At 43.6% G+C, this 17,003-nt stretch overlaps 1 protein-coding gene across 1 annotated transcript in view; it reads right to left on the bottom strand.

The window, feature by feature from the left end:
* GRIN2B (glutamate ionotropic receptor NMDA type subunit 2B) overlaps positions 1–16,605 on the bottom strand; it is a 167,716-nt gene extending 151,111 nt beyond the window's left edge. The window contains exon 1 of the mRNA XM_010210327.2: positions 16,195–16,605. Coding sequence (XP_010208629.2) covers positions 16,195–16,605 — 411 coding nt within the window. The remainder of the gene's footprint in view (positions 1–16,194) is intronic.
* Between the last annotated feature and the right edge of the window lie 398 nt (positions 16,606–17,003).

Raw genomic sequence — 17,003 nt, 5'->3', positions numbered from 1 at the left:
GTGAGTCACTCCTTCCTCCCTGCACTGCTTTCGCTCCCCAGCCTGATGCTAACCAGCAGTAGGCTCAGATCCTGCCTCCTGGGCAACAGGGGAAGAAAAGGCAACTAGAGCCTCCATTCCTTTATCCAAAACTCCCTATAAGGACCTTACAGGACAAAGTATAAACTGGGAACGCTTGGCAAACAGTGTGAGGACAGTGCAGGGTGGCAGCATATGTGGCCAAGGAGGTGGCCACATGATACAGGGTGACAGTGGTCACCAGCAGCTCTCATCCCTGGTCTGTGGCCTTGAGAAGGCACACATGCGATATTTGCAAGAGACCTGGGAGCTGCTAGGTGGCCATGAGGTGAGAGAAGCAGCAGGAGAGAAGTCACACAATGCACGTATTACTAGCTGAGCAAGGTAGATGCATCCCTGCAGTCATTAATTAATTATCTGATCTCACCTTGAGATCTTTCTGCCTGCGTTAGTCTATGAATTACTTTGAACATCATGTCAAATCTCCTCATCCCACACCATCACCTCCTTCCACCCTCACTCTTATGGTACCCTAAGCCCTTCCTCGTCACTGCTGCCCCTTGTGAAACACTCCTGTTTAGTGTCTCTTCTCATCTTTTTCTTACTCCTGAAACAGTTCTGACTATTTCTCTCACCCCTTCTGCAGGGGCCACACTTCAAAGGATGCTAGAACATGGTTGTGGACCAGTATGAAGAGTAGTAAAGTCAGGTGAGCAGCAAGGAAGGAGTATCAGAATATGACTTTATCCTCTGGAGGTTTCCTCCTTGCAACTAAAGGAACAAATCTCAGGGGATGAGTTCCCAGTGGACCTTCTCCTATAGATTCCTAAGTGCAAAGAGGTAAATTGATTGTCACAACAAGATTCTTAGCTCATGTCAACCTACTTGTGTCAGCTCCTTTCCCCTAACCAATTTATTCATCAAATAGCAGCAAAACATTTGGCCAAAAGAATTCCTTGATAGCAGGGATGGATGCAGTATGGAGAAGGTCAGGACATGCCTCTACATAGTCATGGTTACAGAGAGACAGACATACATTTTCCATGTACCGTTACCTGTTCCTGTATGACACCTCTTTTCCCTGGCCACAGAAACCAAACATGCCTAGCAATAAAATCCTCTTCCTAGTACTGCAGTCTGGTCTAGACCAGGAGGGGAGGAAAATGGAAAAAACTAAGCTCACTCCTCTACTACCAAACAATGTATGATTCAAGAGATTTGTGTATTTTATAGCAGCAGCACGGCAGGAGCTGTTGGCTGGCTCCTGGCACTCTGGAAGCACAAAATGTTTCCCCACAGTCTGTATTGTATATTACCAAGTATCATCACTGGCATGTCTCAAGACAGCGACACACTGCTGGACCAGTGCAGTGACCAGCGAGTGACACTGTTGGACAGAAGCATGGTCCTAAGCACATCAAGGAGACAAATACCACTCACAACCTCCATTTCCCCTCCCCGTGGTCAGTATCACAGCATGTCTCTCCTGGCACAAGGACTGCCAGCCACAGCTTCAGTTTACAACAATTAAGCAGACGAAACTTAAAATCCACACGTGTGCATAAAATCTTCCAAGGGAGCCCAAGCAAGGACAGAAGGATCAGACAGAGAGAATGGCTGTGACAAGCCATGATGATGAGCCCTGCGGCCTCTCGCCAGGACATGGAGACAGCAAAGGTTAACAGCACCATGGCTCATTGGGGGAGAATGGACCATGGGCACAAGGAACAGCACAAATCTGCAAGGTCTCTAGCCATTCCCTAAATGAAGCTGTTCCACCATCTGCAGGCGAGCACGCTTTAGCATTAAACATTTTGCATGAAGGCCTAATTAATGGAGCACAAAGTGACTTATTAAATTTAAATTAAGGGACCAACTGACAAGCAAAAATAAAAGAAAAAAACCCTACGTCTCTGGCCAGGTAACGGCTGTATTAAACATTTGGATGTGCCCAAAGCCCTACAAAACTCATCTGACAGATGCCGAATAAGCAAAGTCTACCAACAGGTAATCTGAGACTTTCAAAACAAAAGAGAGGGAGACCACATGTGTTTGAGGAGTCTAACATATGATCAAAACTACCAGAAAGAGAAGGCTGTCTGGTTCATCAACTGTTTAATTCCTCTCTCTCTCCTTCTACCTTACCAGTGCTGTCTCCTGCAGGCTTGCACATACTCCAAAACTTTGTCAGTCCCATTATAAATTATTTTGGTGTTTAGACTGCAATTGCAGGAGATGAGCCCATAGAACCAGGGACACTGCTCAGAAAGATGTCTGAAGTTTGCTGTGCACTTGTCTGCCTCACATTTCATCTCATTACATCTTTCAGACCTTCCTGTCTCTCCATTTCCTTGGGGTTCAGCCCCTGCAGCACACTCCTTCCTCTAGACTGAGGAATACATACCTTCTCATTTCCACCTTAAGGCTGGCCCCTGCTCAGCCTACCCAAGTCACCTGCTGGTTATCGCATGCCCTGATCTCCTTCAGTGCCAGCTGGGGAACCCAAGTAGCCTTGCCACAGGGCTAAGACTAAGGCCAGACAGAAAGCTCCACCAGCACAAAGATAGAAACAACAACAACAACAAAAAAAACCCAGGGCAGAAAACACACGTCTTCTTGTCAATTATGAAGAAAAACAAGGTGCAATTCACATTTTAAATGTAATTTTTAAGCCTCGTCATTGAAAATACAGTTAAAAGCATGTGCCCTCCTCTTCCTCAGAGGATACTAATGGAATAATCCAATTACTGCTGCTGTCATCAGGGTAATATCTTTTCTCAAGAGGTCTGGTTTTGGGTACAAATATTGAAATATCCAATATTCTCCTTCAAAATCTAATGGACAGGAGCACGTGACACAGAACGAGAGCCCGTTGATGACTACGTCTTGTTTGCTGTTGCTGCTGTGATCTGCCCCGCCACAGCGGTGTGACTCCCAGACCATGCACACATACTCCAAGCACAAGTGTGAACCTACTGCCCAACCCTGAGAGGCAGCCACACTTGTGTGACACACTCGTCCATGCGAAGCACCGTGCCGGAGGTGGGGAGGAATCAGAGTGAGTCACCAAGGAAGCATGTGGCAGGGAGGGAGAGCAGGCTGCAGGCGTGTTTGGGGTAGACCATAGTGCATGGGTCACTTGTGCAGAAATCACAGCTTTTGAGACATTCTAGTGAGGGGCTTTGCCCACCTCCTGTGTGCATTTTTAGCTTGTTTTCTTTAGGAAACGAGGCTCTAGCAAACCTGGTGCGTGTGTGTTTGTGCGTATGTGAGTCAGGCTTCCCAGATAACTCCTGAACCTGCTGGCCAATTTCCACCTGATTTGACAGAGGGGCAGAGGACTCAAGAAGAATTAAATTCTTACAGTGCTGTACAAAACAAAGCCTGCAACTTCATGCACTATCAAAGCCTTTGCCTGGCCCCACAGCAGCGTGTATGATTCACCCACTCACAGTCAAACACTCACTAGGCAATCAAATAAACTTCAACCTGACCTGGCAGCATGCCTGCAGTAGGCAGCACCCATACACAAAACCCTCGCAGCACCACAGTACATCTCTTTTTTACCCAGCCAGAGGGTGTAAAAGACACAGTGGAAACTGGAAGAAAAGCAATAGGAGACCTGGGGAAAATGGGATTATTGTAGGGAGGAAGTGTAGACAGCTTCTGAAAAGCTGAAGCTGCTATGTGCACATATGCTTATTCGAGCTGGACATCATCTCATTGAAACAGGATGGTGGGTGGAGAAATGAGATACCTTTAATGCCTCCAGTCCTCACTCTTGGGGGAAGGATGAGTACAGCTCTTCTGAAATCTCTTCACCCAGCTCAAGTTCTCTCCTTTGTGGACTCTCTGGTGTCTACTAAGGGCTCAGCTCACATTACAGTCTTGGTATATAATTCAGTTAAAGAGTCAATTAACCATGAGATGTGAATCCACTGAAAACAGGATTCATTCATTTGGGAGCTGACAAAATTACTTGTTCCATCGCCCTTCCACTTATTCTGTCTTCTCAACAAGCTGTTCCAATGTCAGGTCATGAAATTCACTTACAAGTGTGCCAGATAGGGGGGAAAAAAAGTAAAGATTTTTTTAAAAAGGGAAAGTCTCTAGTCTGGATTTGCAAAAGCAATGAAAGATGTTGGGTGTCCCTTCAGAGATACAAAATGGAAGGCCCAAAGGTGGAGACGCCTAGCATTTTTTCAGATTTGAGCTGCCTTAAGCTGCCTCACGTTGGATATCAAAAAAACCCAAAAAAAGCACCTATAATCACTGTTCACACTCTAAACACTTTAGCCTACTTCTTCGAATGCCATCGCTTCCTGGGAGGTGGGCAGAGCCCATTCAGCTCCCAGGTGTCCCGCGCCTGGCAGCTTGGCAGGCAGCGCTGCATAGAAAAGGTTCTCTGCTCCACCAGCCCCAATGATGCCACCTGTTCCCAACCCTCCTGCCGCCCACCCGGCCCTGCCGCGCCAAGGAACAGCCTGAGCCTGGCCAGCAGCCCGCACCGTTAAGGAACCCAAATGGAGCCAGGCAACTTAGAAGTGCCTGCCTCCCATGTCTCTAAGAGATGCTCTCTCTGCACACTGTTATCTGACAAATGTGCCATCATCCAACCAGAGCCTGTCTCTCCACTTCCCAAGCTACTGTCTCCTTTGTTAGCAATCCAAAGACTCTTTTTTATCTACCGTACCTTCAGAAGAAGATTGTCTTCCTCACATTTCTTCAGAGCTCACTAGGCAGTTTGTGGTTTTTGTTTTACTTATCTCTAGTAGACAACTAAAAGGTACCAATAATCATCAGCTCAGTGCATTCTCTGAAGAAAAGCATGTACTCTCCTTTCTGCACTGCTCCAGCAATGGGAGATTCCCTGCTCCCCACATGCCTTTGTGAGCTGAATGTGATGGAAATGTATTTCCAATGCGGGGAGTCTCAGCAAGAGAAGGCCACCCCCTTTGGAGGGAAAAATCTTATTTTGAGAGGGTCAGAGCTACCTGAGGCCACTTGCAAGGAAGAACATTTGTGGCAATAGTATTTTTACCTTGCACTCAGCCCCATGCCGAGTGTGTGAAGCCTATGATTTGGTAGGTTTAAATAGAAGTTAAGACAAAACCCTCCCAGATCTCTGAACTTTGATCAATGTGAAAAATCAGTTAATACAGCTCACCAAACATTGAAACTTCATCTCAAGTAGGTTTGTGTTGGAGGGTGCTCCCAACAATCAGGAGCCGCAAACCCTCACCATGCACCACATCCTCACAGGGAGCTCTACCCCAGCTGAAGTGACACCACACATTGTCCCTGGGCAGCTATCCATAGGCTCAAAGCCCAACCCTTAGCCAGAAGGAATGACCAGTGATGTGCAAGGCTGTCACAAACTGTTCCCTGAGCTTTGCCTTGCCTTACCCACTCATCCGTGACGTGGAATAGAAAACGCTAGACTGCGTGTTTGGCTGCTGTGAGAGGATCACCAGCTTGTCAAGCTAGTGATGTGGAGAATGGTATTAACTGAGTAATTAAATCATTTCTGTAATTACTTTCACACAGCTATAAATAATGTAAGCCCACACATTCTCTCTGGAAGCCACAATAGTGAAAGAAGAGAAGGTGAGGGATGCAAATGCAAAAGGAGAAATAATAATAATAATAATAATAATAATAATAACAACAACACTTAACATTTATACAGCCCACTGCATTTTCAAAGCACAGTGCAAACAATAATTAAGAAATAGGTAGAGTGACAGAAAGGGGAGGGTGAGAGGAAGGGAAGCTGGAGAAGAGAGAGGAAGGGAAGGGGAGCAGGCACGGAGCAAGATTTGAGACCTGGCAGCACAGCTGCCATGCTGCCCAGCCCCATGGCAGGGCCACGCCATGGGGCTCTTTATCCTGCACGTCTGTACTGTCACAGCAAGCTGGAGGTATAAGCACACAACACTGCTGCTGCAAAAAGGGAGCAGCAAAACGAGTACCCAATTGGGACGACGTACTGCCCTGCACAAGAACACACCTGGAGGAGCTGGCACCTCCATCACAGGGCATCCTCACAACGGCTTCTGTGTGTCTCCTTCATCACAGAGGTCTGGTGGTGACGACATTGACATCAACCCAGGCAATTGGCTTAGGCTGAGGGGCTTGCCCCATCCTCTCAGGAGCTTCTGCCTCTCCCCACCAGGCCTGGGACTCTGACACATGGTATGCTGGCTAAGAGGGGGAACAGCCAAGTCAGCCCAAGGCATGTTTTGGGAGACCTGTTGGTCTTCCCCCAGGAGGGAGCACTGATCACAGTGTCCCTTTCATCTCCCACAAGGAGCCATTTCCTACTCCTACTGTGGCTCAATGCAGAGCAGGGGGAAAATATTTCTGTCCACCTGAAGGGGAAAAGCATCGTTGCCCAAATCCACTGTCCTGTGCCCTGCCTCAGTCCAGACCTGCTCTCCTCATCCAGATTCACTCAACAAGTTTTCCACCCATTTCACACCCCATGTCCTGTTTACTCAGCAGTTCTGCCATCCTCCTGCTCCCCAGCCATTGTTCCCATGGCAAGCCAAACAGCATCATCTGTGCAAGCAGCATCACCTGGGCAGGCACATCTCCTCCTCTTTCTCCTCTCTCTCTGCCATTTCCTATTCTTAGTCTACTGCTTCCCAACTTTTTCCAATCCCCTGTCCATCTCCTTGTTTCAGGATCTCTTCCAGATTCTCTCCCTCTACACTGTCCCCTCATCACACCCTGTGTGCCCTACCACATTCCAGCCCAGATCTTCACGGCTGGATGCCAAAAGAGAGCTCCAGCATGCCATGTGCAGTTTTAAAGCACAGTTTGCAAGTACAAGATCTTTTCAAGACATGTGGCAAACATCTAAAAAGACTCTGCTGCACATAGGCAGTTTCTCGTGCTTAGAACAAGGTTAAACTTGGGGCAACCTATGAAGTTGGCTAAAAGTTCTGCCCCATGAGACACCCATTTCACACCTTTGTCTTAGCTCTGAGGCCTGTGGTGCTCAGGCAGAATCTTTGGAGGAAAACGTGCCAGCACTTGCAGCATGGGTAAATCACGTATCTTCCTGGGCCATGTTTTCAGAGAGAGATGGTTTATTTTCCAAATAAATAGTGAAATAAATCAATCAGCTTGAGGCATACACCTGGCATAGGAAACTTTGCTCAAACAGCCATAGTCTGGCAAAGTTACAGGAAACCCCCAAGAGGATCTTATAATGGGGAATGTTGGGCAGGCTTACAATAGACGGCACTACCAGCCCTGCATACAATAAGTTCTTCTGCATGCCACAGCTATTCAGCCACCTCTAATGGGGGTTACAGCTTCTCCTCCTGGAGTGCAGATTTTCATATCAAGCATTGTATTTATTTCAGCTAGAAAAATCCATTAATTGCTCCCTAGCAATTAGGTAGACTTTGCCTTTTGTACAGCTCAAAGCACTTTACAAAAACACTGTTATCGGTCGTCTTTCAAAGGGTAAATTGCTGTAGACAGAAGTTGAGCAACTGTCTTAAAGTCATGTTTTATGGCAGAGCTGCAGAGAGGACTCAGGTCTATAGCCCTGCTTGATTCTCTGGCACCCTTTAGATCAGTCCTTCTCAACGTGTGTGCCTGCCTTTTTTGCTATTTTCCTGCCTGCCATTAGACTCTCTATGTCCTTGATTCTTTTTTCCCTCTCTTTTTTTTTGAAATATACATTTATTGTTATTATCAGGAGCCTCATAGATACACAGCTAGAAGCTATTGTCAAAGCACAGAGAAAAATTACCTCAACAGAGCCTTTAGGATTTTTTTTTTATCAGTCACTCCCAGGACTTACCCTTATTTTTTTCCTCCTGAAGAGAGGTTTTCCTATCTGTCTCTCAACTTGTTCATCTTCTTTCTTCCCTGCTCTAGCTACATAACACATTCTTAGTTCAGTTGTGCTTGGAAACAGCTGGATTAACACTGTTTCCATGCTCTACCCTAAAGACAGTAGATCACATCCTAATAAAACTTAGTATCTGAACTTCTTTCTTGATACACATATATATAATTTTATATTATCACTTAACTTAGCATATTGTTTAATATCTTTCCTCAACTTTATCCTATCATTCCTACTTCCACTTCTAGTAGCTGTGCCAAGCATTGTTTTCTCTAATCTTAGTCTACCTCCATTCACTGCGTATATAAATCATACCCTGACTCATTGATCAGCCAATCTACAATATGCACATACAGCTGTTTCAGTCTTTCTTTATATATCAGTTCCTCCAGACTCTTAACAGAGTCACAGATGACAATTACATCATTTTCTCTACTGTGGGTTTTTTTCTCCACCCTACATATATGTAATTCCCTTAACTTCCTTCATAATCCATCCCCTCCAAACTTGGTTAATAAGGCAAATGAAAGGCAAAGAGAATAAGAAATTCCCTGGAAAGAATTGTTTCTCTCTGTCCTGAGGTTACTAGGGAATGACACGCAGATTTAAAGCAGCAGCAGCATCGGTCAATTTCACACTCCCTGTTTTCAATTTCATTTTGAGGACAGTATAGGGTAGGGACAAATTTGAGTGTAATTAATTTAGATTTTGTGAGACAAGTAACCGCTTGGGGTTGTAATATAGGACTGCCTGCTCCAGAATGAAGAAACTAATCTCCTCGTCCGGCTGGGGATGGCACAAATTGATTTGATACTTTTGTGCTGGATTTTTTTTGTTTTCAAGAAAGAGGTTGTAGTAATTAATGATTATAAATAACTATGGGTCACATCTCAGCAAGCTCCCAAATTTTCTTAAGTGCTTCAGATATGGAGATCTACCTGAGCAGTATCATCAGTGTGAAAATCAAGGTTAGAAATCTAGGAAGAAAGAATCTTCTTCGCAAAAACTCTTGTTATTTGCCAGGTCTAAACTGGGTGACAATCAACCTCTTCCTCACAGATATTCCAACATTATTTTCAGAGGTAGACAATGGCAACACCGCATTTAAACAGTAGTAGGAAAGAGATTAGGCTTCTCTTTCCCTCAGGTACGTTGCAGCAGTTACCTTCAGAGCTAGTCAAGGAAAGGTTTTCTGTCGCTCGAAAGAAAACATCACTATAACAACAGAAGCAGCAACACTTAGTACTCCTAGAAGAATTCTATGACCCAAAATAAAGGAGCTTATAAATAGCTACAAAAGGTTGATGTAAAGGAGTCAGACTTCACTTTTCCTTGGTGTTCACTGTCTGGGACAATTTCTGCTGAAGGAAGGCATCCATACCTCTGTATAGTTGTTATCTTCAGCATCCTACCCCTACACCCCAGCACTGCCAGTGCCCAAAAGTACCCCAGCATACATCGGCATGTTGTAAGCCTCTGAGTCCCTCCAGGTTTTCTCCTTCCCAACTCTGTGACACTCAAATTCAGATGACACCTTCAGGCTTCAGGTGTCCAAGGCTTTGCACTTCCAAGGCTCAGGAAAGATGTGAAGCGCATTCAGTAGAAATTATTAGGGGGCAAAAAAGCAATGGCGATATTTCAGGGAAAGTTACATTTCTGACACTTTTTTATGTTGTTTTTTTTTTTAAGTAAAAATGAAAAAATACTCAAATTCCATATTTTTCAAAGCCTTGAAACAGAGTTCCTTCCAAGCAAATGCGAGATAAAACAGTAGGAAACTTTAAAAAGCAGCTATATTAATAGGATAGTTAATAAAAGAAACAACACACTTACTATGATTTTTTTTTTTCACTGAAATAATATTGACAAGAGTACTTGAGCTCTTGTTTAGAAAATGAGAGTTAGCATTGAAGGATTTAATGGCCCTGGGGAGAGGTTAAAGCTCTTAAAAGTTCATTTCCAGGTTTCCTAACATCTGAGGGATTTTAAGTGCTGTAATTTATCTGTAAAGTAATAAAAACTGTTCTGGGGAAATTCTCGGATGTTAATTAATCTCAACAGAAATACTCTATGTTCCCTTTATATGAAAAAAGTGTCATTTTATTTGGATGGATTAGATATAGATGCAAACATAAACTACAGATCTACCTAGCCTGTTGTTACGTGTGCATACTCAAGGGAAGAACAACATTGGCACATAACACTGACTTTTATTCTCTATATTTCTGTGACCTACCTTTCTTCTCCCTCCCCAACTTTTGCAGCAGACTCATAGTTTGAGGACGAGCGATATTTAGTTCACTATTTGTGAGCTACACAGGGCTTTCATTTGTCAGCAAAAGGAAATTGAGTACCAAAAGTAAAACAAGCATATTAATCATGTCCTCAATAAAATTACTAAAAGCTTGAAGGGAAACTGATGAGTTTTTTGTTTTGTTTTGCTTTTCAAAATCAAACTCATCTTTGCTAATCAATAGATTAGCCTAAGAAACATTTACTACCATCAAATGCAGTTTCAGAGAAATGAAAATGCCTTGTGAAATCACATGAACTTCACTTAATTTTGCTTTGGAGAGGAAAAAAAAGGGATAGAAATCTAACAACATTAAAACACATCCTTTCAACATTTGCAGATCAAAATATGTCTTCCCTCCCACCTCATCTAAGCAGCATTTTGTTTGGGATTTATTTCACTTCAGTTCATATAATCCATTCAAAGGGAACTTCTCCTTTTGTTTGTTTTGGTTTTGGTTCTTTTGTTTTAATACATTTCCTTCACACAAGGTCTCTAACAATTTCAGGTGTGATCCCTAATGGAAATGAAACAAATTTACATCCAAAAAATGAGGTTTGCATTCCCCATGCATCTCTATTATTTAACCTTTGGAAACCTGAGAGTGAAAGTGCTTTGCTTTTAATTACAGATGTTCTGCTTTTAGCAGCATTGTCCCAGTGTCTTTGACTTTGTCCTGGTTTCAGTGTGTAACTAGGTGCTCAGCTTATCCAACTAGCTTTGGCTTCTCTGTACAAGCAGTGTCACTTTCCTGCACTTGGACCAGCAGCTAGTTTTCTTCCCTGGTGCTTTACAACTATTGTCCAACTTTGGACTTGATCCTCACCAAAATACCTAAGAATATCACTGCTGCAGCAGCATGGCATAGCCATGGAGGTTTCACAGTAATCTTCAGCATTGAAAGAGAGAGAGACAGAAAGTTTTGGAAACCTCAACAGAAAACAAAAATGCAGGACTTTAGGAAGTGGAAATGGCAAGGTGGAGGAGAAATTGCCAATTTAGCATGAACAGGGAAAAAAAGAGGATAGTATTGGAGAGAGTAGCAGTGAAGTCAGCCCTATGCTGTATGAGAAAAAGAGTGAAAGTCTGGCCTAGAATGGATCATGTATTTTAGATCTCAGGTTAGTTTCACGCAGCTTTTGTACAGGTTTTGTTACGAGCACATCCCAATTTAACAGATCATTCTTTCCTACTGTTTTATTTCTACCAGCATGGCTACCTTCCACGGGCAAGCCTTGTAGAAAGCAGTAAGAAATGCAGAGGTAGAGAATGATTTTCATTTGGGAAAACATAATATTTTTTCTCAGTGCTGCCTGTGCACCATTATGTTACTCTAAAGCTTCACGGGACAAGAAGCTTTGGCAAAATAATGTGACTGTGGAGAAACTGTGAGGGACAGTTCCACCAAAAATGATGGTCACTAGCTGCAGTATAAGAGAACCTAAGGCATTCTCTGTTCTTAACTGCTGTTCTTAACTGTTCTTCTTTCATTATCCCCAAAGTTGACTTTTTCTGATCTTTAAAAAAAAACAAACAAACAAACCCTCCCCATATTAATAGTCTGTTATTGCAAAACAGACAAGTCAGCCAAATGCTGTGGTCACTTTTTAGGCAAGAAGATAAATCTTTTCCAACACAGCAAGTGTCCTAAATCTGTACTACAATTTACTCTTCTCTTAAGGTACCTATAAGTGTTCCTGTTATCGTTTTCCTTTTCTGTGACTACTCCTAGTTCTAGTTCAGAACCTTCTAGTTCTGGGCAGAAGTGATTTTAGGTAATATTTAAAGTATCATAAAGAAAAGCCCAGCCCAGATTTCCAGTCTCAAGTCTGCAAACACAAGATACTGGTTTGTGTGCTTATCTAAACTGAAGCTTGGTTTGCAGTATTGAAGGTTTCCTTCCACCATCAATCTCCTAACACAGAGCATCCTCATCTGTCAGCTATTTCCACACTGTGATAGGATTGAATTTCTACTTTCAAAACAACTGGGGAGAAAGAAGAAGTTATTTTAAACACTGGAATAGGAGCAGACATGCTCACCAGTCATGAGTGCATTGCAGTCCTCTGGACAATGCAAACTAATGTTTAAAATCAGGCAACGCAAACTATAAAAAGAAAGGTCATTGCAGCAACTTCAGGCAAACTGAAGAAATCAGAGAGCTTTCATAAGCAAAGTTTTGCATCACAAGAACCTAGCATTGTTGGGGGTGCACATTTCTCTCCATCTCAACTATTCCAGATTAAACACAGTTCATCAGCAATCCATGCTATACTCTTTCTCATCAGAGGTCCAGGTTATAGTCCAGACTATAGTCCTAGCCCTTTTTCAAGGTGCCAGCACCAAAAAACAAAGGTCAGATGCCTCCTTGTAGGTCTGAAACACTGTGATCACTCTTCCGCCCTGCCTCACAGTTATAAGGATGTCGTCTCCAAGATGAGTGAATGCAGGGGCTATTGGACTCCCTCAACCACCACTCCCAGGCCATCCAGCCCTGACAAAATGACTGCTGCAGTTCATGCTGTTTGGCATTACTGCTGGAACATTCATCAGAGGCTAAAGGTGCTGAACGGGCTATGACACAACTTTTCCACAACAAAGTGGTCTCTCCAGAGCTTGAGTGAGGCACATCGTGTGTCTATGCCTCACTGTTTTCCTCAAACTAAACCCAGATCATAGTGTGCACATAGATCATCTGCTCATTTTCTTCTGAGGCCACATTAGACAGAGATCAAATGTAACACTTGTTAACAGCTAAACCAGTGAAATTAGACAGGAGCACTGAGGAAAGAAAAAGCAAAAACATATGCAAATTCCTACATACTTATTTTTCAGAGGAAAAGGGGCAAAACACAGAGAAAACAACAGATACAAACATTACTTACAAAACTGAATTAAATACAGTATTAAAGAGCATGAGTTTAAACAAAACAATCAGGAACTCCAGATGTTACACTTTCGGCAACATTTTCACACCTGCTATGTTACATCTAGGGCAGGATTCACGGCATTTAACTTGAATCATCAAGAGCAAAGCAGAGTACAGCCTTCTTCAGTAGCCAGTAGGAAGAGAGAGGGCTGTACAGTGAGCATTTCACTGCAGCCTGAGGTGGATGGGGTGAATTGACTTCAGGTGATGCCTCCTTCCCCACTGACTGTAATGATGACTAGACCGCCAGCTGGCAGGTAACAAACTTCCAAATGCATGTTAACTGAGATTAAGCTGGCCTATGCTGAACATTATACAATATTTCTGTTATATATAGAGAAGAGAAAATTCAGGTTTGAAATACTCTTTTTTTTTTTCTGTTGCCTGCCCTTTCATGTCTCAATTTACCAGCTTCACAGTATATTACAAAGCCCTTTTTACACACGGACCCAAATTTCCTCCCAGACACACTTATTAAACCTTCACTGAAGGTGAAACAGAATTTCACGTGCTACTCTGGGGAAGGTGGTTTGACCGAGGAGTTTTTTGCATTAACCTCCAGAGAAGAGGGGCTTATCTGTCACACCAAGGCCTTAGTGGTTTGTAGGATCCTTTAGGTTTGCATCGGCACTACTGATCACAAATGCACAGCGAGCATAACGAAGCTATAAGTGCGGGTCCGAACCTGTGAAATGCTGAGCAAGTTCAATCACAGCTGACTGCTGTGGGCGTTGAGGGGGTGCTGAAAGAAGCAATCCATGCTTGCAGGATCAAACCCCAGACACACAACTCATCTGCAAAGAACATGCCTAAGAGTCACTGAAAAGCAAAGCCTCTGTCAAGGCCCTCTGTGGAAAATAAATTGTTTAATGACTGACCAGGCTGACTTCGGTATTTTTAGTAGAATATGAATGTATTTACTCTCTATCATATTTTAACTAAATTAAATATTATCTACCAAAGATTACACACCTGGGAATCAAAAGCTGTAAAGGTCAGCCTTTTCAATTTATGTTTAAAAGAAATTTTGGCCTTTCCTAAACCTGCAAATCTTTGTACATAACCTGTCTTCTCTGTCTGCAAAATTCCAAAAAGAAAACGAAGTTTGATAAAACAGAAGTCTCCATTCACAAGGCTTCCACCTTTGAGCTCCCCACGGGCTGCCTGCCCACCAGAACACTTTTTAGAAGTGAGCCAGTGGGGAACACGGGGCACTTGCAGGAGTTGCTGCCTTCCCAAGGACAGGCTGGAGACAGGTGGAAAGAAAAATCTTTGCAAAGTTCAATAGGCTAAATTTCTCTTTGAATTACAGCAGCGTAAATCTGATCTAATCCTGCCAAAGGCAACGGGTCTATGCTGGATTTACACTGCGGGAAGCTGAAATCGGAATTTGGCCTGACACGTTCAAAGTCGCAAGGACCTTTTCCCAGTGCTTAGGAGGTCTGGCATCAGTAACACTCAGGCCTGTTCAAAGAGGATGTAAAATGCCACCATAAGTGTAAAACCCAGCACTTAAGTGTAACACTTCAGACTTCTTGCACAGATATCAATAACCGTACAATGCAGCAGGCAGGAGAGCATCGAGATGAGGCATTGTTGCCTGACTGTCCTCCAAGACAGAAAAGCTTTATTGTGGGTGAAATGGGGCAGAATGACTTTAGCATATGTGCAATTATTCAAGGAGAGAGAGGAAAAAAAGGCCTATGATTATTTTATTCAGTGACTACTTTGGTTCAAAGGCTGATACAAGAAAATAACATTATGTATTAACAGTATGTTATTTGGCAATTGAACAGTTGGTCAAAGAGTGAGAAAATGATTTGTGATTAATTTATTCCCATCTCTCACCTACAATAACATGCACTGGATTATTTATTTACCAGGCAAACAAACCAGAATGCCTGGATTTCTCAGCACACTAGATCCCTTTCTGAGGAAAAGCTGCCACAGTGGCCAGCTTAATTCTTCCCACTCACTCACTAGACCCTTTTCCACCTAGTTAAATGCTCAAATTTGTATAAGAATGACCTATAAAAGAAAAAAAAGCTCTCCACTTGTGTCTTCGTTTTATTTGTGATGCATAAAATGTGGACAAGAGGATCTTCTCAATAAAAGGCTCATCCCTGACACTGTCTGCCACCCACTGAGCCTGCAGGGAAAAGGACAAGTCATTTCTCTCAGGTATTCCCACAGGTCCACAGCAGCCCAGAGGCCACTGTATGCCACACCATGTGGCCAAAAACACACTCTGGTGTGAATTGCTGGGTCTCTGTTCCTCCCAGGAGGAAGACTGCTACCAGGTCTGGCTGCACCCCATGAAGGCTCCCCTAAGCTGAGAGTTATCAGTTAGCCAAAGATGCTGTTCCCTCTGCATCTTGCCTTGTTCAAAGGCATTAGTAGGAAGGGTGTTTTGTGTAGTAATTCCCCAGAAAACTGGCTGGGGCCTGGGAAAAAAAGTGAAATATCAGTGATATGACAGAATAAAGTAGTGCAGTGGAAAAAAAAAAGAAAGGACTTAGCTGGACTGGCTCAGACTGGTTAGTTGCCTTAGCTAATACCTATTTAACTTTAGGAGCTAATGAACACTTCTGAGAGAGGATGGCTTTATTAAAGATTCAATTATTTTCCAATTAAGATGTATGAGCTGTATTAAATGTTCCTGAAAAAAAACCCCACAATGTCGTCCAGCTGTATGCAGGAAAAACCTAAGCTAGCATCCTTGACTCTTCTAAGGTAAAACACAGGGAAAAACGAAGCCTTTAAAAAAAAAAAAAGTCCCAATCATCAGGGGCTCTTCACTTTTCCTGAGGAAGAAGAAAAAAAGGCTGGTTCTTTTGCAGTTCTCTCCTACCTGCTCCTTTCCTTCCTCAGTTTTCCTCTGATGCAGATAATTCCACATGATTAATAGGCTCTTCTCAGCAGTGCTACAGACAGTTAGCTCTTTTAATCTCTCTTTGAATCTGAGACTGCCTAATCCCCCAACCCTTCATCCCCATGAGACTACACCTGAAGATCACAGAGTGAGATATTTCTTTCCATTTTAAGTTTCAATCTACAGGTCCACAACAGAAGGAAGCTTAAATTTACCTTATCTGCCATGATCATAGAGGAGCCTCCATGGATACCCAGGATGGGAGTGAGGGTTTGGGCAGAGATGAAGTCCAGGATCTGGGCAATGGCTTCCTGGTCTGTGTCATCAGCGAATACCACCCCTTGAATCTTCCGGTCTGACATGAGGTCACAGATGCGGGTAATGATGCTCTTGGGATCTGTCTCATTCATGGCCACCAGCTCCACCCGAGGCACCACTGATAGGTGGTGGAAGTCATCTTTCTCGTGGGCATCTTTGATGGCCACTTCGTCTGAGGTCCCCACCAGGATGACCGCAATGCCAATGCTCGGGTGGCTTTTCTGGGCATGGGCCCCGCTCCCTGTTGTTGCGAGGACTGCCAGCACCAGCCAAAACCTTGGAGAGTAGCACTCTACCCTGGGCCTCATCTTCGGCTCTTACACTCCCTGAGAGAGGAAGAAAAAAAAAGGAAAGGGGGAAAGTAAGAGAAAGTGATTAATGGACAAGTCAATCATGCACTCAGCCTTTGAGGCAGATCCATTGATCTTCCTCAGCCACTAGACCTCCTCCCATCAGTCCTTCTTGCCTTATGCTCAGCTCTGTGGCTACCTTCAGGGCCCTGTTAAAGCCGAGGCAAAAAGACCAGACCAGCCTCAACTTTAAAGTTTGGAGTCACTTCAGGGAACAGCTGTCAGCAGATGAGCTCATGTCACCTATCAGATCCCATGTCATTCTAAGACCCAAGCCAAAAGTGACAGGTAATTGTCCTTTGATGGCTGATCGTCTGCCTTTGTGAAACTAATTGCTTATGTCAAGCCCATGTCTA

This window comes from Colius striatus, chromosome 1 (genome assembly GCF_028858725.1).
Source record: "Colius striatus isolate bColStr4 chromosome 1, bColStr4.1.hap1, whole genome shotgun sequence".
Lineage (NCBI taxonomy): Eukaryota > Metazoa > Chordata > Aves > Coliiformes > Coliidae > Colius > Colius striatus.
The sequence above is the reverse complement of the archived record's forward strand: the minus strand, read 5'-3'. Positions and strand labels throughout refer to the sequence as shown.